Consider the following 27,727-nt stretch of genomic DNA (forward strand, 5'->3'; position numbering starts at 1 on the left):
CATGCGTCCAAAACAGGGGCCAAGGTTCCCAACATGTCATGTGGCAGAGTCAGAAAAAAAATTCTTTTTTTATTTTAAAGAGACAGACTTCCCTGGTGGTCCAGTTGCTAAGACTCCATGCTCCCAGTACAGTGGGCCTGAATTCCCATCCCTGGTGAGGGAACCAGATCCCAATGCCGCTACTAAGATCCAATACAGCCAAATATAAATAAATATAAATAAGAAAGAAAGCCAACATATGAAGTCAAAGAAGCAAGATAAAGGTGGCTAGAGCAGCCACACTGGGTTCAGGTCTCAGCACAGCCATGTATGAGGGGTGATAACAGCTCCAACATCACCCAACTCCCTGGAGAGCCAGATCACGCAGGGGAACACCCAGGCAGCACCTGGGAACACGCTTGCTCACATCTCCCACAGGTTTCTTACGCCTGATGGGAACCGCCTGCTGGGAATTCTGTCCCCATCCTGGGTCAAACTCTCCTTTTCCCTTTGCTCCCTCCAACCTCACCAAGCATGTACCGAAGCACTGAGCAGTCCACAACGGTCGCTAAGGCTGACCACTGCACTTTGGCCCTTCAGAGGCCTCAGTTTCCCCATCTTAATTTTTTTTTTTTTTTAGTTCTACCACTTTATTGCTACCAACCCATCTCCCTCCACCCTCATGCACACATGCTCAGTCATGTAACCCCATGGGCTGCAGCCTGCCAGGCTCCTCTGTCCATGGACTTTTCCAAGCAAGAATACTGGAGTGGATTGCCATTTCCTTCTCCAAGTTTCCCCATCTTTAAAATGAGGTTGATTGGCTTAGATGATATGAGACACCTTCCAGTCCTAAGCCCAGGGCCTTTAGAAGGCAGGACGCACGGCAATGATGTTCTCTGTTCCAAATGAGGATACTAAGGCCCTGAAAGGAGCAGCAACCTACCTGGGCCACACACGGATTCATTCCTGGCCTAGTCCCTGGATCACCTTTCTCTTCTGCTAAGGGCACAGGGACCACACTGCTCACTGTTCAGGTGAGGAAGCTGAGACTCAAAGGCAATGTGCCTCAACTCACTGCCAGTTGAATGCAGAGGAGAGTGTGGACTCTGGACCTTCAGACTCCTATTAAGGAGACAAGGGGAGGGAGACTTCACTGGGGAGCCACTGATTAAGACTTCAAGCATCCACTGCAGGGTACACGGATTCCATCCCTGGTCAGACGGATAGGGGGCTGGAAGAATCACATGAATCCCTACAGAGATGGTCTTCTCGTCCACCCTGGATGCCTGCCATTTACAACAGGTGTCTGCCTTGAGAAGGTTTTTTTTGCACAGTAGGTCTGGAGAGAAGAGTGGAAAAGGCAAAGTGAGGGTTCAGAGATGAGAGCTAGGTCCCCAGCTCCCTGATTATTCTGAGAGTTCCCTCAAGCCCTCTATCCCCCAGATTTAAGTTTCCCTATTAATCTCCCCACACTCTGGGGTTTGGGGACAGAATGGATACATGTATATGTATGGCTGAGTCCCTTCGCTGTTCACCTGAAACTCTCACAATATTGTTAACTGGAAACAGCCCAATACAAAATGTTTTTGGTGTTAAAAATAATAATAATAATAAATCCCCCCAGACTCTGCCTGGAGTCCCTTACAAAATCTTCCTCTGGAAAATGACCTCTGATCCTTTCCAGGAAGTGATCCATCCTTCCTTTTCTCTCGGAAAATTCGTCTATTCCACATCTCTCCAGAATTCCCTTATGGCCTCCCAGAAATTCTAATGACCCTCCTTAGAATCCCAAAAAGTCCCCTTTGTGAAAGGAAAATCAAAATGAAGCCAATGTTCTCTAAGATGTTCTCTAAGATGGAGCCGCTGGAGGAAGGGGTGAACCACTGAGGAAATCTGACCATCAGTCAAAGTGGAATCTGACAATTTGACGACTTATCGCATTCACACAGTCATCCAGAATACGTGCCAGAAACGCAAGATACTTATTGAACACTTACTGTACAGTAACTCATGACAGCTTCTTCTTTAAAGCCAAATATTTCTTTACATGTATCAGAGTCAATTATAGTTCTTTCCAGGTCCATGAATCAAGGTAAATTGGAAGTGGTCAAACAGGAGATGGCAAGAGTGAACATCAACATTTTAAAAATTAGTGAACTATATTGGACTGGAACGTGCAAATTTAATTCAGATTACCATTAGATTTACTACTCTGTGCAACAATCCATTAGAAGAAATGGAGTAGACCTCACAGTCAACAAAATAGTCCAAAACACAGTACTTGGGGGCAGTCTCAAAAATGACATAATAATCTCTGTCAGTCTCCAATGCAAAACCATTCAGTATCACAGTAATCCAAGTCTATGCCCCAGCCACTAATGCCGAAGAAGCTGAAGTTGAACTGTTCCATGAAGACCTACAAGACCTTCTAGAACGAACACCAAAACAACATGTCCTTTTCATCATAGGGGACTGGAATGCAAAAGTAGGAAATCAAGAGATACCTAGAGTAACAGGCAAGTTTGGCCTTAGAGTTCAAAATGAAGCAGGGCAAAGGCTAACAGAGTTTTCCAAGAAAACACTCTGATCATAGCAAACGCCCTCTTCCAACAACACAAGAGAAGACTCTACACATGGATATCACCAGATGGTCATTACCTAAATCAGACTGATTATATTCTTTGCAGCCAGAGATGGAGAAGCTGAATACCGTCAGCAAAGACAAGACCTGGAGATGACTGTGGCTCAGATCACCGGATCCTTATTGCAAAATTTAGGCTCAAATTGAAGAAAGGTCATTCAGGTCTGACCTAAATCAAATCCCTTACCTTTATACAGTGGAAGAGACAAACAGATTCAAGGCAGTAGATCTGATAAACAGAGTGCCTGAAGAACTATGGATGGAAGTTTGTGACATTGTACAGGAGGCAGTGATCAAAACCATCCTCAAGAAAAAGAACGCAAAATGGCAAAATGGTTGTCTGAGGAGGCCTTACAAACAGTTGAGAAAAAAAGTGAAAGGCAAAGGAGAAAAGGAAAGATATTCCCATCTGAATTCAGAGTTCCAAAGAATAGCAAGGAGAGATAAGAAAGCCTTCCTCAGTGATCAATGCAAAGAAATACAGAAAAACAACAGAATGGGAAAGACTAAAGATCTCTTCAAGAAAATCAGAGATACCAAGGGAACATTTCATGCAAAGATGGGCACAATAAAGGACAGAAATGGTATGGACCTAACAGAAGCAGAAGATATTAAGAAGAGGTGGCAAGAATACACAGAACTACACAAAAAAGCTCTTGGGACTTGCCTGGTAATCCAGTGGCTAAGATTCTGCGGTCCCAATGCAGGGAGCCTGGGTTCGATCCCTGGGCAGGGAACTAGATCCCACATGCTGCAACTAAGAGTTTTCATGCCTCAACTAAAGATCGCATATGCCAAAAATAAGATACGGTGCAGTCAAGTAAATAAATGCTAAGAAAATAAAAATATTTATATTAAAAAAAAAAGCTCTTAATGACCCAGATAACCATGATGGTGTGGTCACTCATCTAGAGCCAGATATCCTGGAATGTGAAGTCAAGTGGGCCTTAGTGGCCTTAGTGGGCCTAAGTATGAACGAAGTTAGTGGAGGTGATGGAATTCCAACTGAGCTATTTCAAATCCTAAAAGATGATGCTGTCGAAGGGCTGCACTCAATATGCCAGAAAATTTGGAAAACTTAGCAGTGGCCACAGGACTGGAAAAGGTCAGTTTTCATTCTGTCCCAAAGAAAGGCAATGCCAAACACTGTTCAAGCTACCACACAATTGAACTCATTTCACCCCCTAGCAAAGTAATGCTCCAAAGTCTCCAAAGAAGGCCTCAACAGTATGTGAACCATGAACTTTCAGATGTTCAAGATGGATTTAGAAAAGGCAGAGGAACCAGAGATCAAATTGCCAACATCTGCTGAGTCATAGAAAAAGCGAGAGAATTCCAGAAAAACACCTACTTCTGCTTTACTGACTACGTTAAAGCCTTTGACTGTGTGGATCACAACAAACTGTGGAAAATTCTTAAAGAGATGGGAATACCAGACCATCTGACCTGCCTCTTGAGAAATCTGTATGCAGGTCAAGAAGCAACAGTTAGAACTGGACATGGAACAACGGACTGGTTTCAAATTGGGAAAGGAGTACATCAAGGCTGTATACTGTCATCCTGCTTATTTGACTTACATGCAGAGTACATCATGCGAAATGCTGGGCTGGATGACGCACAAGCTGGAATCAAGATTGTGGGGAGAAATATCAATAACCTCAGATATGCAGATGACATCACCCTTATGGCAGAAAGTGAAGAGGAACTAAAGAGCCTCTCGATGAAAGTGAAAGAGGAGAGTGAAAAAGCTGGCTTAAACTTAACATTCAAAAAACAAAGATCATGGCATTTGGTCCCATCACTTCATGGCAAATAGATGGGGAAACAATGGAAATACTGACAGACTTTATTTTCCTGGGGTGACTGCAGTCATGAAATTAAAACACACTTGCTCCTTGGAAGAAAATCTATGAGAAACCTACACAGTGTATTAAAAAGCAGAGACATTACTTTGCCAATGAAGGTCTGTATAGTCAAAGCTATGGTTTTCCCAGTAATTATGTATGGATGTGAAAGTTGGACCATAAAGAAAACTGAACACTGAAGAATTGATGGTTTTGAACTGTGATGTTAGAGAAGACTCTTCAGAATCCCTTGGACTGCAAGGAGATCAAACCAGTCAATCCTCAAGGAAATAAAATCTGAATATTCATTGGAAGGACTGATGCTGACTCTCCAATACTTTGGCCACCTGATGCAAAGACCCAACTCATTAGAAAAGACACTGATGCTGGGAAAGAGTGAAGGCAGGAGAAGGGGAAGATAGAGGATGAGATGGTTAATAACATCACTGACTCAAAGGACATGAGTTTGAGCAAGCTCCAGGAGATGGTGAAAGACAGGGAAGCCTAGCGTGCTGCAGTCCATGGGGTCTCAAAGAGTCGGACACGACTGAGCGACTGAACAACCGCCACCACACAACTTTAACAACCTGCTGACCTTGGTCCTCAAAAGCCCTGACTCATTCTGCCAGCTCTCTTTCAGTTTTATGGGAATTAGTTAGTTAGTTAGTTAAGTCACTCAGTCATGTCCGACTCTTTGCAACCCCGTCGACTGTAGCCCACCAGGCTCCTCTGTCCAGGCAAGAATACTGGAGTGGGTTGCCATTTCCTTCTCCAGGGGAATCTTCCCCACCGAGATAGAACCCAGGTCTCCCGCATTGCAGGCAGACGCTTTAACCTCTGAGCCACCAGGGAAGTATCTCTCAAATTGCAGTTCTTTTTTTTTTTTTTTTTGACAGGAAATAGCATTTATTGGTGAGTGTGATTAAGGAGGGAACAGAGCTGATGCTCATGAGTGCAGGGCCCGCCATTTGTCCAGGGGACCACGATTAGGGATGTATTTGACCCCACAGCCGTCTGGGATGAGTCGCTTTTCTACCACCATGTTCTCAAATTCATCCGCATTGAACCTGGTAAATCCCCACTTCTTGGAGATGTGGATCTTCTGACGGCCAGGAAACTTGAACTTGGCCCGGCGGAGGGCTTCAGTCACATGCTCCTTGTTCTGCAGCTTGGTGCGGATGGACATTATGACCTGGCCAATGTGGACCCTGGCCACTGTGCCCTGGGGCTTTCCAAAGGCACCGCGCATACCTGTCTGGAGTCTAGATTGAGAAACAGCAGGCCAGTCATGAATGCCCACTAGGAAGAGTTGTCTCCAAGGTCCCTTAGGGCTACCTGTACAGGCAACAGGTTGCATACACTACCAAGGAGGCTGCTGTTTGCAGCCATTCAAATTGCAGTTCTTAAGACCCCCCCAAGGAAACTCTTTTTTCTTGGCAGCCTGGATACGGATTATTTTTCAACACCTTTGAGGCTCCAAGGCCCTCAGAGAGCCCTCTCACGAATTTCTTTACTTTTTCCACCCTCCCCCACGCCAGTCTCTCACCGAGTTCTGGCGACTGCAGGACACCACATGGCGGAGGATGATCTCCGGCCCGTCAACGTCGTGTGGCTTCGCCTGACCCAGCAGATGCAAGAAGGTCTCTGTTTAGGGCGCAGAGAGCAGGTACGCCCCATTCGGGCTTACTGCGCAAGCGCGCAAGGCTTGACCCTTTCAAACCCAGGCGCACCTGCGACTCCGTCGACCACTGAGCATGCCTACTACGTCTCTCGGGAGAGAGGCATGAGGCCCTGACTTCCCTAGCAACGAGCTTTTCCCTCTGGCGAAGCCCTTCCTCCCCGGTAACTTTCACACCAGGCTATCCTAGCAACACACGCGGTCTGCTGGATTGGTCCCCAGAAGAAATTTGCTGTCCTCACCGGCCCAACTGAAGCCTGGAAAGCAAGAGGCCAGCAAACTTGAGTGAATTTTTGCAGGAAGCCGGGAGCCTACCGCAACAGGATCCCCTCCACCGATGGCTGGCTACCCTCCTCACGCCCACCACACACACACACACACACAGAGGAAAAAGAAAAATCACTGATCTCTGAAGATCATGCCTGAGGCAGAGAGAGAGTGTAAAGGACCTCAGTAAAACACAAAATATGTGCCCAAACTAGACACACGCCCAGCCCTGAGTGCTTCCAACCTTGCCTGTTTTCCAATGGGACCTGTGGGCATCTCTCTCCTACCATGCCCATTCCTGCCTGATGACAAGCCCCCTCTGTTCAGTCCCCGAGAAACCCAGAAGTGCATCTTGGGGTGGGGTCGGAGCTGGAAGACAGACCAAACACAGAAAAGGGAGTAAGAACCAAGCATGCCCCCGCAGAACAAGCCTGGACTTGCTGGGCGCTCCCAGGTAGGGTCTCACCCACGCTAGGCACCTCCTTGGGAAGAGAGACAAGGGAGAGGGTATCTGAGTCTTAGCAGCTGCTCTACCCTACAGGAAACAAAATGACCTGATTCTGATCTTGGGCTTCATGTCAGAAAAAATGAGGGTGAGGGCAGGGGCGGTGGGATCTGATGGAGGAGAGGGTTGGAAGCCGAGACTCCTGGGGGAGGGGTTGGTTTCAAGATGCCCATGTTCTTTTCGGATTCGGATTCTGCCTCCCTCACGCAGAGCTGCAGAGACCTACCCCCAGGTCTTACATCATTTCTTAGCCTGGGGATAAGGTTAAGGTAGGTCCAGACTTGCCCCCTCTCAGCTTCCTATAAGAACAGCTGGGGACTTGGAACTGCAGGGTCACTCATCCATCCATCATGAAGCCTTCCATGAAACCTGAGACCTTCTTGCTGGCCTCCTTGCTGCTCTGCACCCTCCTGGGTCTGGGTAAGTGACTAGGGCTCTGGACTCCGGGGACCCTCAAAACAAGGACTGTGAGCGAGCATTCAGCCAGGTCCTCGAGAGAGAAGGGAAAGAGGAAGTGTCCTGGGAATTGGAATTCATGGAGAAGGCAGAGGGTAAAGGAGAAAAAGCCTGGGTCCCCAAGGGAGGAAGAGCTAAAAAACGTGTGGGTTTAAATCTCTGAGAAAGGAGGGGTTTGGATGGGCTCTGTTCCCTGTATCCCAGGCAGTGTCTCCAAATAAGACACCTGAATTCTAGAAAATCAGATGAGACTATGATTAGTATGATTACTATTTTTCATTAATATGAAAAAATATGAGGCGAAGCCAAGAGATTTCCTTTCTCCCAGGACTCTAAGCAGTTCAGGTCCCCAGTGTCGTCGTCCCTCAGATGTAGGAGTTCAGGCTACTCCACCTTCCCCAGGACCCAGTTTCCTTGTGTCTGGTCCCCCAGTTGCCTCCTCTCTCAGGACCAAGGAGTCCATGCACTCTTGGTCCTTGATCTTCCTTCTTGGCCTGGGATGCAGATCCCAGCCTCAGGTACCCCTGCCTGAGTACCCACTATCTATCAGGCTTAAGTGTGGTACCCACAAGTAAGAGGGTCCCACTTCCAAGAACCAGCTGGACCTGAAGGTTCACGAAAGTCCATGAAGGACTTCCCCAGTGGTCCAGTGGCTGAGAATCTGCCTGCCAAATCGGGGTACGAGGGTTTGATCCTTGGTCCGGGACAATTCCACATGCCTTGGGCAAACTAAGCCCTTGCGCCACATCTACTGAGCCCCTGCTCTAGAGGCTGTGCTCTGCAACAGGTGGAGGCACCACGAATGAGAAGCCCAAGCACCGCAGCGAGAGAGTAGACCATACTCACTGCAACTAGAGAAAAACCCCGGGAAGCAAGGAAGATTCGGCATAGCCAAAAAATAGAAAAAAGGAAAAAAAAAAAGAAAGATAAAAAATTTTTTAAAAATCTCCATGGAAACCTTCAGCAGGACCCTTCACTGTCCTCAAGCTTTCTCAGAACACCCTAGTGTCCAAAGGCTCCAGCCTTGTAATTAGGTAAACTTGCTCGCTGGTGGGGTTGCTGTCGACACCTGGAAGCAGCTTTGCTGGCAGCACCCCGGTGTCCCTGCAGGAGCTTCGGGAAATTCTCTGTTCAGCAGCCAATGTCCCACCCTTAATAACTAGGGAGACATGCGTACCTCTTCCTTCAGACCCCCCACCCCATGCCCCTCTGGACTCGGAAGTCATGACCCACAGACCACACCAGCTTTGACTAGAGCCCCGCTCTCTTCTGCAGGGTACCCACTAGACTGCTGGGTGTGTATAAGCCCCGGTCCCTTTTGCCAGGGAACGATGCAGGCTTGCGCCCCCGAAGAGGACATATATGTATGGCCGCCATATATGAGACCCACAGAGGTAAGAGGGCAGGGGATAGTGTCAGATCCTGGGGAGGTGGGGAGTGCCTTCAGGGTAGCAGGTACCACCAGGCGCTGGGAGGGACATTTGAGTGATGAGGGGACAGGAAAGAGGGAAAGACAATCTCAAGGTGGGTGGAGGAAAGAGAATCTGGTGGAATGACAGAAACCACTGTTGCCAAATATTTCTGAAAATGAGAGTCTAAAGAGAGGATGGGGGAGGGGCAGATTTAGGGACTTTCTTAGGCAAGAGGGGATTAGGAAAGGAAAGGACATGGTGGGGGGTGGGGGAAGAGGGAAATCCAGCGGGGGGCATCTAATATGCAAAAGGTGTAGGGGTGGGTGTAGAGAAGACTGGGGTGAGTTGCAAGGAAAGTGATCAGGTTGACTCTCTGGGGGCACCAGGCATCTCCTAGGGATATGGGCTGGACCACAGGTTTCCGGACAGGAGAAAGAGGGAGATATTGGGGTTGACTGAGTTGGGTGTGAGCTCAATCGTGTCCGACTCTTTGTGACCCCATGTACTGCAGACCGCCAGGCTCCTCTGTTCATAGGATTTTCCAGGCAGGAATACTGCAGTCACTTGCCATTTCCTCCTTAAGGGATCTTTCCCACCCAGGAATCGATCCAGCATTTCTTGTGTCTCCTGAATTGGCAGTCTGTTTCTTTACTACCACACTACCTGGGAAGCTCAATATTGGGATAGAGAGAGATAGATGTAAGGACAGATAATCCCTGGACTCAGTCCATGAGGTTGCAGAATCAGACACCCCTGAGGACCCACAGACCCACGCAGGTTGCATGAAGAGCAGAAACCCTAGTGTTGGAAGAGACCACCCTGTGGTGGGGAGGGGGAAGGCCAGGGAGGCTCGAAGAGACCACTTCAGGCAAGACCTGAGAGTAGCCAAGGAGGGCAGCAAGAGATCATCTGTAGGAGGCCTAGGCAGTGACCCTGGAAGAAGGAGATAGGTGTTACAGGGTGGTGGCTGAGGGCTGCATCCTAGAATTTGGTGGAAGGAAATCCAGGGGTCAGGATGAGGGCTGAAGGCTGGAAGAGACCATTTCACACAGGCCTGGGGGTAGTCACAGGTGGCCTGGAAAAGACCTCTCCAGGTGTGACCTTTAGAGAATGGTGGCGAGTGACGTGGGGCTGAAGGGACCACTCAGGAGAGACCAACACAGCTGGGGGCGGAGAGAGAAAGGGTTGCTACCTAATAAATCGTTCAGATGATGCCCCAGGCAGATAAGGGGGTCTGACTTTTGGGAGCTGGAAGAGACCTCTCTAGATCACAGTGGACTGGGTAAGCCGTAAGGTAGGGGAGACACCCCGAGGCCAGGGTCCAGACCAGGGCCCCTGAGCCCTCCCCCTGCCCCCATCCTGCAGTTGGCGATATTTTAGTGAGCTCCAAGAAGGGGTGCACGACATCCAGCGATTGTGACCCGGGATTCCTCTCCTTCAATGATGGCCCCGAAAGCAACGTAGGGGCTACCACACGCTGCTGCCAGAGCAATGGCTGCAACCAGGACCCGCTGCCCGGTGAGCCCCGGCTGAGCCCCAGAGCTGGAGTCCCTCCCTGCCCACCCCTCCTCCGCCAGAGCCAGCTGTGAGAACCTGCTCCTGACCTGCGCTGTAACCGAGGCCAAGCATCTTCCTTGCGCTGAGCCTTGGTTTCTTCTCCTGTAAACAGCAGTGTCCAGGGACTTCCCTGCTGGTCCACTGACTAAGACTCCATGCGCCCTATGCAGGGGTTTGATTCCTGATCAGGGAACTAGATTCCACAGGCTGCAATTAAGATCCAATGCAGTCAAATAAACTTTTTTTAAAAATATGCAGTGCCGGTTATCGACCGGTGTCCCCGTGTTGGCTGTGAGGTTGGGAAAGGGATTAATGTCCCCATGCACCTTACCCTCCGCCGTCCTCCCCAGCGTTCAGGAGAAATCTGACAGAGAATGGCCTTCGGTGTCCTTCCTGCTTCGCCTTCCTCAAGGAAACATGCACCCCGACTCAGGAAGTGCTCTGCGTTGGTGAGGAAACCCGCTGTGTCACCATGACTGGCCTCATGCACCCTGGTGAGGGGAACCTGGATTTCGGGAGGAGGGTACAGGGTTCCCAGAGGGTCCCAGAACTGGAGCCTCATTCTACCAGATTCTAAGGGAGAGAGTGACTCCAGAGAAATGGAGGAAGGTGGCTGGGGCATGACCCCTGGATTGGGAGCGGGGAGGCATTGGAGATCCTGACTCTAGTCTGAAATCCCCTCCCACAGCCATCAGATTTGCGGCCCGGGGCTGTGGTACGGAGGCCGCCTGCCACAGCAAGCCTGGGACCCTGGTGCCCTCAGGCGCTCGTTTCTTGACCATCAAGAAGACCAGCTGTCGTCCAAGCCCCCAGGCTTCTGGCAAGGCTGAGTGAGGAACTGAGGCCCACGTGGTGTTTGGTCTCCATTCATTGTCAGCTACAGCTTCCCACGTGTCTATAAATTAAATGAATTAACAGAACAAGCCTGAGTCTTTGTGATGTGATGCATTTCAGGGAAATGGGTTGCAAAAAGCAGGGGTCTCAACCCTGTCGAACCCCCTCTTTGGAATGAGGAGAGGGAAGATGCTACCTTTTCTTAAGGGATTACTTCCTGCTGGGTCCTTGTGCTAAGTGTTTTCCATGAGAGCGCTCATTTCATAATCACAACTCTGTGAGGTTGAAAGTATTGTCCCCATTTTACAGAGGAACAAACTGAGGCACAGATTGTGGTGTAACTTGCCTTTGGTCAAACAGTTGGGAGGGTCAGACTCCAGAGTGCATGATCGCCTCTCCTGGTTAACCTCTTTTTGCCTCAGTTTCATGTTTGTAAGCTGTGAATATTAATATTTATAACCTCACAGAGCTATTTGAAGGGTCGAATGAAAGAAACCTAAAAAAGGACTTAGTGCAGTGCCTACCATCTTAAAGGGGGCTCCCCTGGTTGCTCAGATGGGAAAGAATCTCCCTAACAATGCAGGAGAGGCAGGTTCGATCCCTGGGTCGGGATGATCCCCTGGAGGAGGGCATGGCAACCCCAGCATTCTTGCCTGGAGAATCCTGTGGACAGAGAAGCCTGGCAGGCTACGGTCCGTGGGGTCACAAAGAGTCGGACACGAATAAGTGACTGAACACATGCACTAGCACCTTTAAGACAGTGTTGGTTCCGGAGACAACGTGTCTGGCCAAATAGCTACATTCCTAGTAGCTGCCACTTACTGAGCAGGCATTAGCTGGCAGGTGCTAGACCTTGGCATCTATCGGGATAGACTGATTTATGCTAAGGTAACAAACAAGTCCCTAAACTCAATGGTTTAAAACAACAATGTTGTATTACCGACAAAGGTCTATAAAGTCAAAGCTATGGTTTTTCCAGTAGCCATGCTGGATGTGAGAGTTGGACCATAAAGAATGCCGAGTGCCAAAGAACTGATGCTTTTGGAGTGTGGTATTGGAAAAAAATCTTCAGAGTCTCTTGACTGCAAGGAGATCAGACGGATCAATCCAAAGGTAATCAACCCTGAATATTCATGGGAAGGACTGATGCTGAAGTTCCAATATACTGGTCACCTGATGCGCAGACCTGACTCACTAGAAGAGACCCTGATGCTGGGAAAGATTGAAGGCATGATGAGAAAGGGACGACAGTGGATGAGATGGTTTGATGGCATCAGTGACTCAATGGACATGAATTGAGCAAGCTCCTGGAGATGGTGAAGGACAGGGATGTCTGGAGTGCTGCAGTCCACGACGATGCAAAGAGTCGGACACAGCTGAGTGACTGAACAAGAACATTAGTCAATTAACACTGTAATAATGTTGTATAATAAACCATCCCCAAACTGAGACTTGTAACAAGTATTCTGCTTCCTATGGTTTGTAGGTATCTGGGGCGGCTCTGTTTCAGGTTATGAACTGGTGGGTTTCGCTCCAGTTTGGGAGGGTGATTCTAGTTCTCCTCCATGGAGTTTCAGTCTTCTGGGATCTGTGGCTCCCTGGCTAATGTCCTTCTCATGGCAGATGACAGGGGCACAAAACCCAAGTGCACCAACGGTCCCTGAGGAGGTTGGGGATGCTAACATTCCATGGAGTAAAGTAAATCATATGGTTTAAAGCTAACCTCAGTAGAGTAGGGAAGGATGCTCCCCCTTCCATGGCCCTAGTGAACCCCAGGGGGAAGGGCGGAAGAAGAGCAGTCTGGCCCCCTTTGTCCCCACCCCCACCTCTGCCAGACAAGTTTCATAACCAACATGATCTCTTAGGGTCGTGAAATGAAGATGATCCACTTTATTGTCACAGCCACGTCTTGTGATAGGCACTATTATTCTCAACCCTGTTTTCAGAAGAATCTGAGGTTCAGAGAAGGAACATCACATTGGCGACCATGCAGCTAAAAAGTGACAGAGCTTAAGATTTTAATCACTGGGTCCTGTTGAAAGGGGGAAAGAGACCACATCCCGGAGAGAGGGGACACGCCTGTTATCCATCCTTTGCTACATAACAGGCCCCTCCAAACCTCAGTTGCTCAGAATAATTGTCTATATATTTATATAGTTTTATTTACTTGGTTGTACTGGGTCTTAGTTGCAGCTCTCAAGGCCTCTGTCGACTCTTGCAGGATCTTTTTTTTTTTTTTCTTTTGCAGGATCTTCATTGCGGAGCACGGACTCTATAGCTGCAGCTCACAGGCTCAGCTGCTCTGCGCCATGTGGAGTCTTAGTTCCCCTACTAGGGATTGAACTTGAATTCCCTGCATTGCAAGGCAGATTCTTTTTCTTTTTAAAAGAAAACTTATTTGGTTATTTATTTATGTAAATTTATTTACTTTTTAAAGAAAATTTGTTTGGCTGTACCAGGTCTTAGTTTTGGCATGTGGAATCTTTAGTGATGGTATTTGAGACCTATAGCTGCAGCGTGTGAACCCTTAGTTGTGGTATGTGGGATCGAGTTCCCTGACCAGGGATCAAATCTGGGCCCCCTGCGTTGGCAGCGCAGTCATGCAGGATCCCTTTTGCAGCACATGGACACTCTAGTTGCAGCTCCCAGGCTCAGATGATGGGCGGCATCTGGGATCTTCGTTACCCTCCCAGGGATTGAACTTCAATCCTCTGCATTGCAAGGAAGATTCTTAACCACTGGACCACTAGGGAAGCCTCTAGAATAACTGTCTTGTATTTATCTCATTCCATGGGTTGGCAATTTGGTCTAGGGTCAGCTGGAGGATGGTTCAGCTGCTGGTCAGCTAGGCAGCTCCCTTTCAGAGGGCTGACACTACTTGGGGTGTCCTGGCTGACTGGGCCACATGTATCTAATCACCCTGCAGGTTAGCCTGGACTTCCGCATATGGTCATGGTGGCAGGGGTCCCCAGGGCAGCGAGAGATCACCCCAATCCATGAGCACTGTCAAGCTTCTGCTTGCATCACATTTCCCGTTAGTCCAGTAGTCAAGCAGATCCAAAGACCAGGTCTAAAGTCAGGATGAGAAAGGTCTATCCAAGGCCATGGCTGCAGGAATGCTGAACAGACTGGGGGCATTAATGGGCCATGCTAGTTCTAGAGCTAAGAAGTTTACTATCACAGCCCCCAAGGTTAAACAATTACTAGTCCACCCAACCTCCTTCAGGGTGGCAAAACTCTTAAAGTCACTGGACTGCAGCCCAGGGAATTCTATCCTGCACACACCCCCACCATCCCTCCTCTCCAGGAACCCAGAAGGCCTCACCCTTGGACCCCTCCTCCATCAGACACAGGAGTCTAGGCTTCCAGTTGATAGTCAGAATCCCAAGCATCTTCCCTCTCCTTTTAAACCCGCAACAAACACACACACAACGGAATTTCTACTTTTTTATTCACTCTTCCAAAAAGCACCACAAGTCAACACACCCTTGAGTCTCCTGGCTTCATGGTTCCTCATCTCAATGCACACAAGCCTATCATTATCCAAACAAGTAGGAAATTCATCTAAGTTGATGAGGCTCTGTTCCTCCTCTGCTTCTGGTGATGGCAACACCAAGATTCATCATAGGTTTCCTAGAATTTCTGCCTTCAAGGGCCTTCCAGCCTGCAGGTATCACGTAGACTCGCCCTGAAGGCAGCCAGTTGTCCCTTCACAAGTGAGTCTTCAGTCTTTTCTGTTTCGATGCTCCCAGAGACAGATGCCTCGCTAGCAGCTTACTGCTTCCAGAGCCTAAAGTTCAATCCCTTTAAAAGTCATGATTTAAAAGGCAACCACTCCAAAAGAGAGTCGTGACACCCAAGGGTGCCAAAATACAACTACTTAAAACACAATTAGCACACTCCACGAGGGACAGTAACACAACAAAACCAGGTCTTGCTTTCTCAGAGTTGATCTCAGGCAGCAGTCCCCTTGGCAGGAGGGCAGAGAAGCATACTGTAGAGATGTCAGACAGGGCCAAGTCAGAGATGGTGTCAGAGGGGAGGGCACCCTGAGCAAAGGCACAGGGATGAGACTAATGTTTGAGGGCTCCCAGGAGGGGGCTACAAGTCTATTACTGTACACAAGAGAGAACCTGGTACAAACGTGTCTACATGGAATGCTCAGGACAAGCCTGCGGGTAGATTCCACTTGTTGACTCACTTGCAAAAGGCCAGTCAAAGGGCTGTCTGCCCTAGGGCAGTGCAGACAGAATCCCTGGTGATTCTAAGGTTGTTGTTTTTTTTTTCAATTCTGTGTCTACTCACCATGTTTGGCTGGTGCAACTGGGGAAAAGTTTACCTGAAACTTACTTCTGATTAATTTAGAAAATGCTTGTCATCTCCATTATTGGAAAACTATTCAACATCATTGGGACAGCGTGGGTATAGGAAGAGACTTCTACAAATGTGAGTTCCATGAAATCTAGAGGTAGAGTATTTCTGATGAAAATTCATTACCTGAATTGAGATGTGCTACAGAAATATACACCAGATTTCAAAGACGCAGCATAAAAAAGTACTTTCCTATATTGATTACATGTTGAAATACTATTTTGGATATACTAATGTGAGACATTAGAATTGGTGTCATCTGTATCTGTTCCCTTTTTGTTTTTCAATGTGGCTACTAGAATATTTGAAGCTACCTGTGTGGCTCATGAGCTTCCTACGTGGCTTAGGGGCCAAGAACCTACCTGCCAATGCATCAGATGCAGGTTCAACGCCTGGGTTGGGAAGATCCCCTGGAGAAGGAAATGGCAACCCACTCCAGTATTCTTGTCTGGAAAATTCCATGAACAGTGGGGCCTGGTTGGCCACAGTCCATGGGGTTGCAGAGTCAGACACAACTGAGTGACGAAACATGTGGCTGATGTTCTGTTTCCACTGGACTAGCTGCTTTGTGCATTCCTGTTTCTGCCCATGGCAGGCAGGCTTGATGCAGAGGCTTGAACTGCAGTTGAGGTGGGGAGACAGAGACAGTGTTGTGCTGGGTATCTTAGAGATGGATGAGGAACATTTTCCTAAGGCTGAGAGAGCTTTGAGGACAATGCCTGGAGCCATTCAGTATAGTGTGAAGTGCTTTCCCCTATCTGGGCTATCTCAACTTTGATGTGACAAATGGTGTCAGTGGTGGGAATTCTAGTTAGACCTGGGGGTACCACCCCTTAGCTACCTGCCCTTCAGATTGGTTACCCTTGTCTTCAGCTGTCAAAGGAAATAGGGTCTCAAAAGTGTTTATGCTTGTTCTCCGGCCCTTTCATTTCACAGGTAGGAACACAAGGCACTGGCTCAAGTCACCCAGAGTGACGTGGCAAAGCCGTGCTGGCTTCCCCTGACCTCCGACGGGCGCCTCCTCTCCTAGGAGATGCTTGTTTCTCCTCCATCTCCCACCTTTTCCCTGTCTCGGAGCAAGAGGCCAATGACCTAAATTCCAGCCCTAGTTCTGCCACTGATTAATGAATTAAATATTTACTAAGCACCTTCTGTATGTCAAGCACTATTTGAGGGGCTGAGAGTGCCGCATGGGGATAACAGCCAATACACAGGTAAATAAATAATTTCCTAAAATCACAACTGCTGGAAGGAAAAGAAAAAAAAAACCTCAGTGGAGATGAATAATAAGGGTGGGGTGTGAGCTACTTTGGTTACAATGGTCAGGAAAGGTCCCTCTTGAGGGGACATTTGTGCTGAGATCTGATTGGCAAGTAGATCTGGGAGCAGAGCCTTCTGGGCAGAAATAACGGAAACTATAAAGGTCCTGAGGCATGGCCCCAGGTGGCCCACTCAAGCATCAGAAGGAAGATGAGGACGAGAGGGGGCAGGAAATGAAAACAGGCAGGGAGGAAGCCTGCTGTGTGCTGTTGGGCCCAGAGCCTGCCCCCTCTGTGTTTTGCTTTCCCCATCTAACGTAACAGAGATTCTGCTGGATGGCCTCTCAGCTGCGCACCCGCCCCCCCCCCCCCCCCCCCCCCCCGCCATTCTCTCTTTTTGGCATTAAAGAGTTCTGTGACCTGTCGCTTCTCTTCTACTGGTAGCTGGCAGCCTAGAACATCCCAGGCACTGTGGTTTCTGCCTTTGCCTCCCTGTGGCACATTCCCATGGTCTGGAACACCTGTCCGGCTGTCCTGTGGGCCCCTGGCTCACTGTGGCCTTCTCTGTGTCTCTCTTGGGGACACCTGAGGTAGCCAACACAGAAGCGTTTGGATTAGTCCAACAGTATGGCTGCTTTTCCCAAAAGGCGGGTATACAAAATAGCAAGGCCAGAAACGGTTCAGGTTTAATGACAGAAGAAACCAAGACCCAAGAAAGATAGAAACCCCTAAGGGAGAAAGGGACAGAGTCCCCACAGAGCCCCATAATTGCCCAGCACCTAGAAAATGGGGTCAGTCACATCCCCTTCCAGTCAAACTCAGAGGAGGGCAAACACCAGGATTCAAATCCACTAGGAATTATGGGGAGTTCCCTCTGAGGGAACCTGCCCTTCCACAGTCAGAAAACCTCATTCCTGGTCTCTGGCTATTCCCCAGCCCAACCATGCCCAGAACACTCTTGCTTCCTCTCCCATTTTCTGGTGCCATCTTCTCCCACAACAGCTGGGATAGAAATCTGCACCCCCAGGCTTCTGGAGGGGCAAATATTACACCCCTCTACTTCCCAAGAGGGGCCACAGGGTCTCCAGCTCTCTCACACAGCACCCGATTCCCTCCTCTACATGGAGACCTTCCACCACCCATGAATTAGAAAGCAAAGACCACAGCTCTCTGGGGAGCCAGGCGTTCTGAGAGTCCAGAGAACCGTTCTTCCCCCACCCCCGGAAACCTACATCTTATACCCTTTGTAGCTCAGAAGCCCAAGGATTCCAGCTCCCTGGGGAACACAGACCCCCCTCCTCCATGTCAGAATCCCCAGTGTGAAGGAGACCGCCTTCATCAGCAATCAGAGCGTCCACCTCCTCCACAGGGGGACTAGACACCTATTAGATCTAGTTTCTACTCTTGAGAGACCAAGATAGCCCCCTTCCAGGAGTCCAAACCATCAACTCCCTTGAGGAGTTCCGTAGTCTGATGGTCCCCAGAGAAATCAGGAGTCCCGAACCCAGAACTCTATTTCCCTTCAGGACCCAGGAATCCTGATGACGAGATGTCACCCACTCCAAGCCCTAGTCAGAGCCCTCATTCCCTTCAAGCACTCAGGATTCTGACTGGCCAACCCCTTGCCCCGTGATCTCTCAGGCCCAGACATCCCATGCTAGAGTCTGGACCCCGTGCCCTCTCCCTCTCACCGGGTCTTGAGTCCTCCGCCTGGCAGAGCCAGGCAGGTGGGACCCTGGGCACACCCGGAAGCCCCGGCCCTCAGCCCAGCTCTCACTGCGCGGCCGCCTGCGGCGCCAGCACTGCCTCGGCGTCCGCGCGCATCTCGTCCAGCGCCTGCAGCAGGACGCCGTGCGCCGCGCGGTAGCCCAAGCCCCCGGTGGCCGCCGCGCCGCCCGCCGGCCACAGGAAGGAGAGCGCACCCAGCGCCGCGCCCCCGGCGGTGCCCTCGCCTGCCCACGAGCCCAGCCTCGCCTCCACTTCGGCTCTCGTCACCGGGCCTGGGAAGCGCGTCCGCTGGGCCAGCTCCCTGGGCGCCAGGCCCAGCGCGCGCTCGCGTCGGGCCAGCGCCGCGGGTTCGAGCCCCAGCGCCCGCCGCCATTCCGCTAGCTGACCTCGCAGGAGCGCCACGTCGCACGCCCAGCCCAGCCCTGGGACTGGGGCCGCCGCCGCAGCCAGGCTAGCCAGCAGGGCCGGCCGCCACGCCCCGGCCCGCAGCGCCGCAGCCTTGGTCCGGGCCGCGCGGGGAGACGCAGGCGGCAGCGCTAGCAGCAGCGCCCCCGCCTGGGCCGCGGGGAGCGCGCGCCGCAGCCACTCGCACAGCCCCGGGAGCCCGCCCGGCCTCAGCGGGAACACGGGCGGCGGCGCCTCCTCCAGCACCTCCCACGTCTCGTCCTCAGGGCTCAGGGCGGCCGCGCGCTCCGAGTCCCCGCCGCCGGATTTCTTCGCGCCGACGCCCACCGGCTGCAAACTCTCCGTGCCTGCTTCATCTGAACCTTCCCCACTGCCTCCCTTTTGCAATCCGGGGCCGCGTTTCTCCTTTCCATCACTGCGGGCATTCTCAAACCCCTCTCCGCCTGCGTTCTCTAAGCTCTCGCTGCCAGACCTCTCTGCCTTTTCCTCTTCTTCCAGAGACTCCGGGTCCTCGCCCTCGCCGTCTGTTCGCACGCAGACCAGCGGTGTATCCGGTAGCACCAAAGGCCGGACCTGGGCCCAGTCCTTCTCAGTGGGGGCCCCAGGGGTGACGAGGATGAGAGCGTCGTAGTGGGTGGTCGGGTACGGGGCGACGGTGGTGTCCGCGGAGCCCAGAGGCACGCTCCAGAGCACCACGTTGGGGCGCTCTGGGGCCGGGTAGGGCGTGGGCCCTGCAGGCGCCGCAGCAGGCACTGCACCCGGATCTTCAGGATCTAACCCGAGGAGCACGTCCAACACAAGGCCCACGTCAGCCCTACCGGCCACGGCCAGGTCCAGGCGCGCGCTGCCCAGTCGCTCCAGGCCTGCCCGAACCCACGACAGGGCCGCCTCCAGGCCCCCTGTCTCAAAGGCCTCCCGCACAGCCTCCAACTCTGCAGCGCCCAACACCTCGAAGCCATCCTGAGCTGGTGGAAGGAGCCTGCGGGGACAGGGAGGGATAGGGTCAAGGGCAGAAGAGGGTCTAGAGTCTGGAGAGCTAGTCTAGGGGGTCGGACCAGGCTAAAATGATAAGGTGGAGTCTGAAGCAAGAAAAGGAGGGGCCACATCAACAGCACCTAGGCTAGGCAGGAAAAGTTGAAGTCGCTCAGTCGTGTCAGACTCTTTGTGATCCCGTGGACTGTAGCCTACCAGGCTCCTCGGTCCATGGAATTTTCCAGGCAAGAGTACTGGAGTGGGCTACCATTTCCTTCTCCAGGGGATCTTCTGACCCAGGGATCGAACCCAGGTCTCCCTCATTGCAAGCAGACGCTTTACCTTCTGAGCCACCAGGGAAGCCCAGGAAGGAAAGGTAGGGGCCTAAAGCAAGGGAGGGACGATGGCTGAATTGAAATCTGGCTTCCAACAGAGCTGAAAATGGGGAACCGGCTAAGTCTCCCCGCCCCCCCCCCCCCCCCCCCCCAAGTTACACTCTTTGGGAGCTGGGCTTTCCAAGGGACCTGCAGGATTAAGAAAACGCCATGCTGGGCGGGGCAAAACTCACAGAGAGTGAGCCTTGGGGCAAAAGAATCCGGAATGAATTGAGGGATTAAATGAAAATGCTCTAGAAGGGTAAGGTCACCAAGGGAGCTCTTTTTTGAGCAGAGGCATTGGCAGGGGTGTAAAGTCCAATGAGGGGAGAAGCCTCATCTAATAGTTCTTAGCAAGGGCGTGGGGCTAAGGAAAAAAGATGGGTGGTGGGCTTGGAGGAGCAGCTGCCCCTCCCTGAGCCTCTTTCAACCTCTACTAAAGGAGGCCAGGCCGCTTAGAGTGGGGGGAGAAAAGACAGGAGATAGCCAGCAGGTGGGCACAGAAAGAAGAGGGAGGGGATTAGAGAAATGAAATGGGGGAGGGCCCCCTAAAGGACAAAGCTCACTGAGGGTGTGGTTCTCTGGAGACTGAGATCCCTTGAGAACCAAGCAGATGGTGAGGGGGAAAGTGAAGACTGGAGAGTGGAGTCTTCGGGTACAAATTTTATGGGGATCACCAGTTTGGATGCAGACAGCAAGCCCTCCTTCACACCTTGGCTTGGGGGCAGCGTTTGGGCTTTAGGTCTGGGCCCCTCCTAGAATTCTGGCGGGGGAGCGGGACTTTTGACTTCAGAGTGCTAGCAGGAGCAGGCTGAATGACAGGTTGGGTCTTCCAGCTGACCCTTGGATGGGGCCTAGATGACAAAAAAAGCACAGAGCGCTAGCTTGAGGTGGAGCCTCGCGGACCTCACAACCTGCACTGAAGGGCAGGATCTGAAGCAGGGCTTTCAGCAAGTATCTCTTTAAGGTTGGTCCCAAACTCGCTTCGGGCTGACTTCAAAGAGCACCTTAGGGTGGAGGTATAGAGTAAATAAAGCTCCAGGCCTCTTCCACCCACCCAGAAGCTCCGCGCTTACCTCTGCAGCGCCTCGGCCTGGCTCCGCAGCGCCGCTCGCAGGCGCTCCAGCTCCTCGCAGCCGTCGGTGCTGAGGCAGTCGGTCCGCGGCACGAAGAGAGCCGCGACGCCCAACCCGGCGCTGTCCAGCAGGGCCGCGGTCTGATCCCGGGCCTGGGCTTCATTCTGTGACTCCTCAGGTCGGAGGTTCCGCACAGCCAGCAGCGGAGTCCCTCGGGCTAGGGCGGCCCGTGCTGCCTCCCCCAGCGCTGGGGCCAAGGGCTCCTCATTGCCCTCGGGGCTTGGCAGCACCAGTACCAGCACGTTGGCCTCCGCCGCCCAGGGTCCCGGCTCTGCGGGTGGGCAGCTCAGCTCGCCCAGGAAAAGGCCTGGGCCTGCAGCTCGCAGGCTGGGGAGCCCGGAATCCGGCCGTCCGTCGGGGATCTCGACCGTCTCCACATCTTTATCGCACAATGCTGCGATCAGCGCAGATTTTCCGGAGCCCGGAGGTCCCAGGAATAAGGCGGTCACGTCACCTCGCGGCGGAGGCATAGCTGGGAAGCAAGGAGAGAGGAAGACCTGGGTCACGGAGCACCCAATCTTATTCTTTCCTAGCTTCCCTACTCCAGTCTCACATTTCAGCCGATTATTCTGTCCCTTTCTCTCGTTCTCGGGTACCACTCCCAGGCAGTCAGAAATCTGGCGCCCAGCCTCTATTCCCCAGGGACCCGGGAGTGCCGTCCGCCCTCCTTCTGGATGGCTTTCCTTTTCCGCTTCAAAAACTCAGAAATTGGCCTCCAGCTCCCAACCCCCTCTGGGATACAGATGTTTTTAACCCCTCACTCCTCCCTTCCAAATCACCAACCGAGCAAACAGCCGGCACAAGGGACGGCGCAGTCGGTAGCAGCTGGTCTGCCGCTGAGAAGCCCCCGCTCTGGGGTCCGGGGACTGAGGCCCAAGAAGCTACAGCGCCGGGATTCGGGGACGTCCAGACGCTTTCCAGAGGTTCTAACCTGACGTCATTCCCTTTAGGAGGGGGTGTGTATTGAGAGCGTGACCTCGGGGAGACGGCCCTGTGCGGCGCCTGCGCAGAACGACCGATGGGCGCTCCCTCGCTCTCAGCGGTCGCAGGGCGTAGAACAATGAGGGAGCCAAAGCGCGTGCGCGCCAGGAGCGCCTAACACGCTTGCGCAGTAAGCACAGCTCTGTAAGGCGAGCGTTGCTTGCAACGTCATCATTACGCACCCTAGTGGGGGGAAGGACCCCTCGCGTTATTTTGAGGACCGAATTGGTGGGACTGCATCATTGTAGTCGGATGGCAATCCAAGATCCGGGCTTCGAAAGGCTCATCAGGCGAAAGGCCGTGGAAAACCTCGGGACTTTGAGACTCGGTGGGCCCTACCCCGTTTCCCTTCGGGTGACGGCGCTGACGAGCAACTGACAGGCGCAACGAAAGGCAGCCCCTCTGCTGTCTTGGAAAAAAGCAGAGACCTGGGCTACTGGCCTCGGGAGGGAGCCGAGGGCAGTGCTTGGGGGCAGCGGGTCACAACGGCTGAAAGCGCGCGTGGGAAGCAGGGTCTCGGGATGGAATGAGTTTTGGGATGTCAGAGAAATCTCCCGGGAGGAGGCGGGCTAAAGCGTGGGTACCACTACCTGCCTCAAGACAGGTGGGAGTGAAGGGGATGAAGCTGGTGTCCAAAGATCAGGAGTCCCTAGCTCTGTGTTCAGGGAGTTAGTTTGATGTAGTAGGCATAGGTCAGAGGTCTCACGCAAGTGAGAAGGCGCTAAGAGAAGTCACAAAGCTGGGGAGTTGAATCTTTTAGCAGATTGATTTCTTCTCTAGCGAGAGCTGTCGAGTTATCATTCAAAGAGATGTTAGCTCATGGAAGTCAAAGACTGGCAAAGTAAGCCTGTCAAAGGTCACAGGATTAGCGGGCCCTCTAAATTTGGCTATAGATAAGCGACTTCACTTGATTTACTATTTTGCCATGCGTGCTCCTCTCTCGACCAGAGGGGTCCCAGTCACCATGGAGGACCGGCACTCCAAACAGACCATGGAGCAGCAGGATTCGTCCAAGGAGAGAAGTTCCCGAAGTCCGGGAGGTGACATCTGTAAGTACTGCTGACCAGAGGAGGGTGGGTTGCAGGTGCTGTGATGCTAAAAGGATTTCTATAGCATCTCAGTGTTCAAAGCGTTGTGGGGACTTGCCCATTAGGAAGGAGCTGTTAATGGTCCCTGAGCTGCCCTCTCAGGACCCCTCAGAGGTAACAAGGAGCAGAGCACCCTGCTCTGTCCGCATAAATATGAAAGGGATGCACTTCAGAGGCCGAGTGGCATCCAGAGAGGCTTGGAGTGGGAGAGTGGGAGAAATGACTAGGAAGAGCAGTGAACCCCAGTCCCAACCCTGCCCCAGACTTTTAGTGTGCCTTGGACCTCAGTGTCCCTGTCTGTCAAAAAGGGTGTTCACTCCTCACCTCACAGGGCTGGCTGGTATGAGGATTAACGGCAGAAAAGGGGAAAGCTTAATATTAATAAAGATAGCCAATTTGACATAGAACAGCAATAGCTTCTACTGAATGCTTATTATGTGTTAGGTGCATTCTAAGATTTTAACAGTTGTCTCAGTCCATCCTCCTAACAGACTCTATGAAATTGATAATTATCACTTTCGTACGAGGTGAGGGAACTGAGGCAAAGACAGGTTAAGTATTTGTAACAGTGAAAGCCACACTGTCAGGGCTCTCTAGCTGGAGCCCTCCAGGAACACACATGGAGTTGAACAAATCAGGCATATTGCTCATTGTGCTGAGGAAGTACACACACTGTGGGGCATCTCATAAGAAAGGACTTATTACAGGATCTGGGTTTGTGGTAGGTGCATTGGGGAAGGGTTCAAGAAAGGGGTTTTGCTCTGGATAAAGGTTGCCAGGAAGCAGGGCTCTTAGATGGCAGGCTCACTTAATAAATCTGACCTAGGAGGAGGGAGGAACAAGGGAACACTCCAGCTCTGACTGGCCAAGCAGCAGCAGGCACTCATGTAAGCCAGGACAGGGGGCTGTCTGGCCATCTCTCGTGGCCATTTCACGTTTTGTCTGTGTTCAGAATGGCACCATGGCGTGGTCTTGATTCGCCCCAGTCACAGCACGGCCTTGTTTGACAGTGTACTTTGGAATTGTTTATGCTCACCAGGAGAACGCCAAGGCCTAGCTGTGAGTGCCAGGCCAGCCCCTGGCTGTGGGGTTTCTTCTTTCTCAACAATAATTATTGCAAACCATTGTGTAGCACCATTCTAAAGACTATTTATAAGTTCATTCATTTATTCCTTCCAACAACCCTATGAGGTGGATACTAATATAGTGATTACCCCATTTTCCAGATGAAAACAGTTTTTACTTGCCAGGGGAGTCAGTTCCAGGCAGTCTGGCTCCAGAGGCTGTGCCCTAATCATACAGCTCTGTAGGAAGGGCAGACTGCCTGGGTTCCAGTCCTGAATCCACCATTTCACTTCCTAGCCTCATGACAGGCAGCAAGTTGCCTAACCTTTTTCAGCCCCGGTCTGCTCATTCACAAAATAGGTCCAGTAAGTCTGCTGTCCAGGCCTGGCATAACACCTGGCACAGAGCAAGTCAAGCCCTGCATGCTGGTTGTTGGCATGATTCTGGGGCTGGGAGAGGCCCTCGCCACACCTGCTGGCCTCCCCCAACCTCTCCCCCACATCCTCAGGCCACCTGGGGGCCCTGCAGTGCACACGCTGCCTCATCACCTTCGCCGATTCCAAGTTCCAGGAGCGCCACATGAAGCGGGAGCACCCAGCGGACTTCGTGGCCCAGAAACTGCAGGGGGTCCTCTTCATCTGCTTCACCTGCGCCCGATCCTTCCCCTCCTCCAAGGCCCTGATCACCCACCAGCGCAGCCACGGTCCAGTGGCCAGGCTCTCCCAGCCGGCAGCACCCACCACCACACCGCCCACCTTTCCCTGTCCCGACTGTGGCAAGACCTTTGGGCAGGCTGCTTCTCTGAGGCGGCATCGCCAGGCACACGAGGCCCGCACCCTTCCTGGCCCCTTTGCCTGCACCGAGTGTGGTCAGGACTTTGCCCAGGAAGCAGGGCTGCACCAACACTACATCCGGCATGCGCGGGGGGAGCTCTGAGAGTGGCTTATGCCCGCCCCAGGGCCATGGGAGCTCTTTGGCTGGTGGGACGGACGTCTGATATGGGATGGGAGCCTTGGACTTTCCTCCCTGGAAAGGCAAAGGACTCCTGATAAACAGGACCCAGAAGATGCTCATTTGGAGCTTCAGTCTTTGGAGGACATAAAAGACTTCAGGGAAAGTCAAATCAGACAATAATGAGATCTATTGTTTAAAAAGAAATTAACAAGAGGGAAAACTGTTATTTGTATCTCCCTCATCCCCAATTAAATAGTCTGAAATCACAACTAGCTGCAGATTGTGTAACCACCTTTAATTCATCCCAGATGGATGCTGTGGGGCTGTGGGTGCCGAGTGACTGGATTTGGGCTTGACTGGGGGCAGGGAAAGTGAGGCGTTGCCCACCTGTAACGCCACCACAACACAGGTCCCACACACGGAGCGACTTGGGCCTTTGGGGATGGGACAGCAAAGTCAGAGTCTGTACTGAGTCATGTGGGGTTGCAATCTGAGCTAGTATCTCTTCCCACCCCCCCTGCCAGTCTTTCCCACTTAAGGCGGGCCACAGCATTGGACAGCTCTGCCCCTCTCCTCCCCAGATGACTTTATTTAAATAATTTTATGTACCATTCTGGTCATGGATTATTTTTCTATATGTGCAGGTGAGATGGCATGAATAAACTAACAGAAATAGTATCTAAAAACCAAAGGTCCATGGGACTTCCCTGGTGGCCCAGTGGTTAAGACTCCGTGCTTTCAATACAGGGGACATGGGTTTTCAATCCCTGATTGGGGAACCAAGATCCCACATGCCTCACAATGCAGCCGAAAGATTAAAAAACAAAAGGTCCACATTAAACTGTCTAAGCACAGACCTCTGGCTTTTGAGCAGGAATTCCCAGAGAACAGAAGGGCTGCGGGGGGGGGGGGGGGGGGGGGGGGGCGGTACTCAGGGTAGAGCTGGCCCTGTAGGGGAACTGGTTTGGAGTCAAACAGGGATACCTTCTGTTTCCTGTTGTATTTGGCCAGCACTGGGAGATAATTCCATTAAGATCCTATTTTCAGCTCTTAAAAGGTCCCATTCTGGGCTGAGTTCCCTCACATTACCTGCTCTGCCCCAGAGACAATGGTCAATGCTTTACACACAATAGTTACGGACTCTGAACTGAGGGATATTGTGAAAGCCCACAGAGACTGAACCATCTCCCAGTTTTTAGCTAGGCACATGCTGGCTACAAAGACAGCATCTCCCGCATTTCCTTGCAGCTAGATGTGGCTATATGATGCAGTTCTGACTAAATTCCTGGGTAGAGTCTTCAAGCTTCAGAAAGGAACCTACCTCTCCCTCCACCTTCCCACCTGGAATGTGGACATGGTCTCTAGCCATCTTGGACCAGGAGAGGGGACCCCATGGTGGAAGAGCAAGAAGACAGAAGGAGGCAGGTTCTCCTATTATTACTGCTCCCCCCAACCCCCACCTCCCAGTCTCTTTACTACAAACCACCCACTGTGTATATGGAAATCAGCTTACATCACTCATTCAAAACTCTCCAACAGGGGACTTCCCTGGTGGTCCAGTGGCTAAGACTATGCTCCCAATGCAGGGAGCCTGGGTTTGATCCCTGACTGTGGAACTAGATCCCACATGCTGCAGCTAAGACCCAGCACAGCTGAATAAATAAATATTTAAAAAATTTTAAAAAAAAGGAAGACTTTCTGAGGCGCAGACCTGGGGCAAAGTGCCTGCATGTCCAGGTCTAAGAGTAGTAGTTTGGGGAAAAAAAAAAAAAAGACCTACCCTCCAATGGCATCCTGTAAGTAACATTGAAAGACCTTAACCAGGACCACAAAACCTAACAGTGCCAAGGCCCCAGCTCCCAAGGCAGTCAGAGCTGTCGTCTTCCCTACATTCCAGCCACACTGGCCAGGCTGACATCTGCCTTGGAGCCTCTGCACTCTCTGCTCCGTCTTACCCAGAACTTTGCCAGGCTGCCTCCTTGTTACTCAGGTCTCAATGCCTGCCACCTCAGAGAGGTCCTCCTTGGCTGCAAGAGCACCTCCAACCCGTACCCTGATTCAGTTTCTTCCCAGCACACTTCACCACTCGGAACTGTCACCCCTGTGTTTATATCATCACCTGTGTCCTTCCTCTGGAATCCGAGCTCCTGAGGGTGAGTGTTGGGTCTTCCTCTCGGCTTCATCCTCAGCACCTAGGACAGTGCTTACCATTGCAGCT

At 51.7% G+C, this 27,727-nt stretch overlaps 2 protein-coding genes, 1 long non-coding RNA gene and 1 pseudogene across 5 annotated transcripts; 1 reads left to right on the forward strand and 3 right to left on the reverse strand.

The window, feature by feature from the left end:
- Positions 1-5,535: 5,535 nt before the first annotated feature.
- On the reverse strand, positions 5,536-23,743 carry LOC122692133. The gene is made up of 3 exons (XR_006340602.1): positions 23,715-23,743; positions 14,302-14,304; positions 5,536-5,590 (listed from the first exon to the last, which is right to left on the reverse strand). It is a non-coding gene; the product is annotated as an uncharacterized LOC122692133 (long non-coding RNA).
- On the reverse strand, positions 5,775-5,875 carry LOC122692957 (annotated as a pseudogene).
- Positions 14,611-22,402, reverse strand: IRGQ (immunity related GTPase Q). The gene is made up of 3 exons (XM_043899349.1): positions 22,205-22,402; positions 21,362-21,893; positions 14,611-19,918 (listed from the first exon to the last, which is right to left on the reverse strand). The coding sequence occupies exons 2-3, from the start codon at positions 21,889-21,891 to the stop codon at positions 18,580-18,582; spliced, it is 1,869 nt and encodes a 622-aa protein (XP_043755284.1). The 5' UTR covers positions 21,892-21,893; positions 22,205-22,402; the 3' UTR covers positions 14,611-18,579.
- On the forward strand, positions 22,550-25,781 carry ZNF576 (zinc finger protein 576). Of its 3 annotated transcripts, none has more exons than XM_043899359.1 (3): positions 22,550-23,006; positions 23,351-23,451; positions 25,064-25,781. In XM_043899359.1, exons 2-3 carry the CDS (start codon positions 23,367-23,369, stop codon positions 25,489-25,491), a joined length of 513 nt encoding a protein of 170 aa, XP_043755294.1. In that variant the 5' UTR covers positions 22,550-23,006; positions 23,351-23,366; the 3' UTR covers positions 25,492-25,781. The 3 variants fall into 3 exon arrangements, with proteins under 3 accessions (XP_043755294.1, XP_043755295.1, XP_043755293.1); XM_043899360.1 differs by having other exon boundaries at positions 22,592-22,730; XM_043899358.1 differs by having other exon boundaries at positions 22,599-22,978.
- Positions 25,782-27,727: the final 1,946 nt, after the last annotated feature.

Source organism: Cervus elaphus, chromosome 4, assembly GCF_910594005.1.
Source record: "Cervus elaphus chromosome 4, mCerEla1.1, whole genome shotgun sequence".
Classification (NCBI taxonomy): domain Eukaryota; kingdom Metazoa; phylum Chordata; class Mammalia; order Artiodactyla; family Cervidae; genus Cervus; species Cervus elaphus.

Excerpts from the sequence above, each read along its gene's own strand:
- ZNF576 (XM_043899358.1), top strand. The coding sequence starts at position 22,929 with ATGAGTTTTGGGATGTCAGAGAAATCTCCCGGGAGGAGGCGGGCTAAA. Across the intron at positions 22,979-23,350 it reads GGGAGGAGGCGGGCTAAAGC|AGGGGTCCCAGTCACCATGG; the intron begins GTGGGTACCACT and ends TCTCTCGACCAG. Across the intron at positions 23,452-25,063 it reads AAGTCCGGGAGGTGACATCT|GCCACCTGGGGGCCCTGCAG; the intron begins GTAAGTACTGCT and ends CCACATCCTCAG.
- IRGQ (XM_043899349.1), bottom strand. The coding sequence starts at position 21,891 with ATGCCTCCGCCGCGAGGTGACGTGACCGCCTTATTCCTGGGACCTCCG. Across the intron at positions 19,919-21,361 it reads CAGGCCGAGGCGCTGCAGAG|GCTCCTTCCACCAGCTCAGG; the intron begins GTAAGCGCGGAG and ends CTGTCCCCGCAG.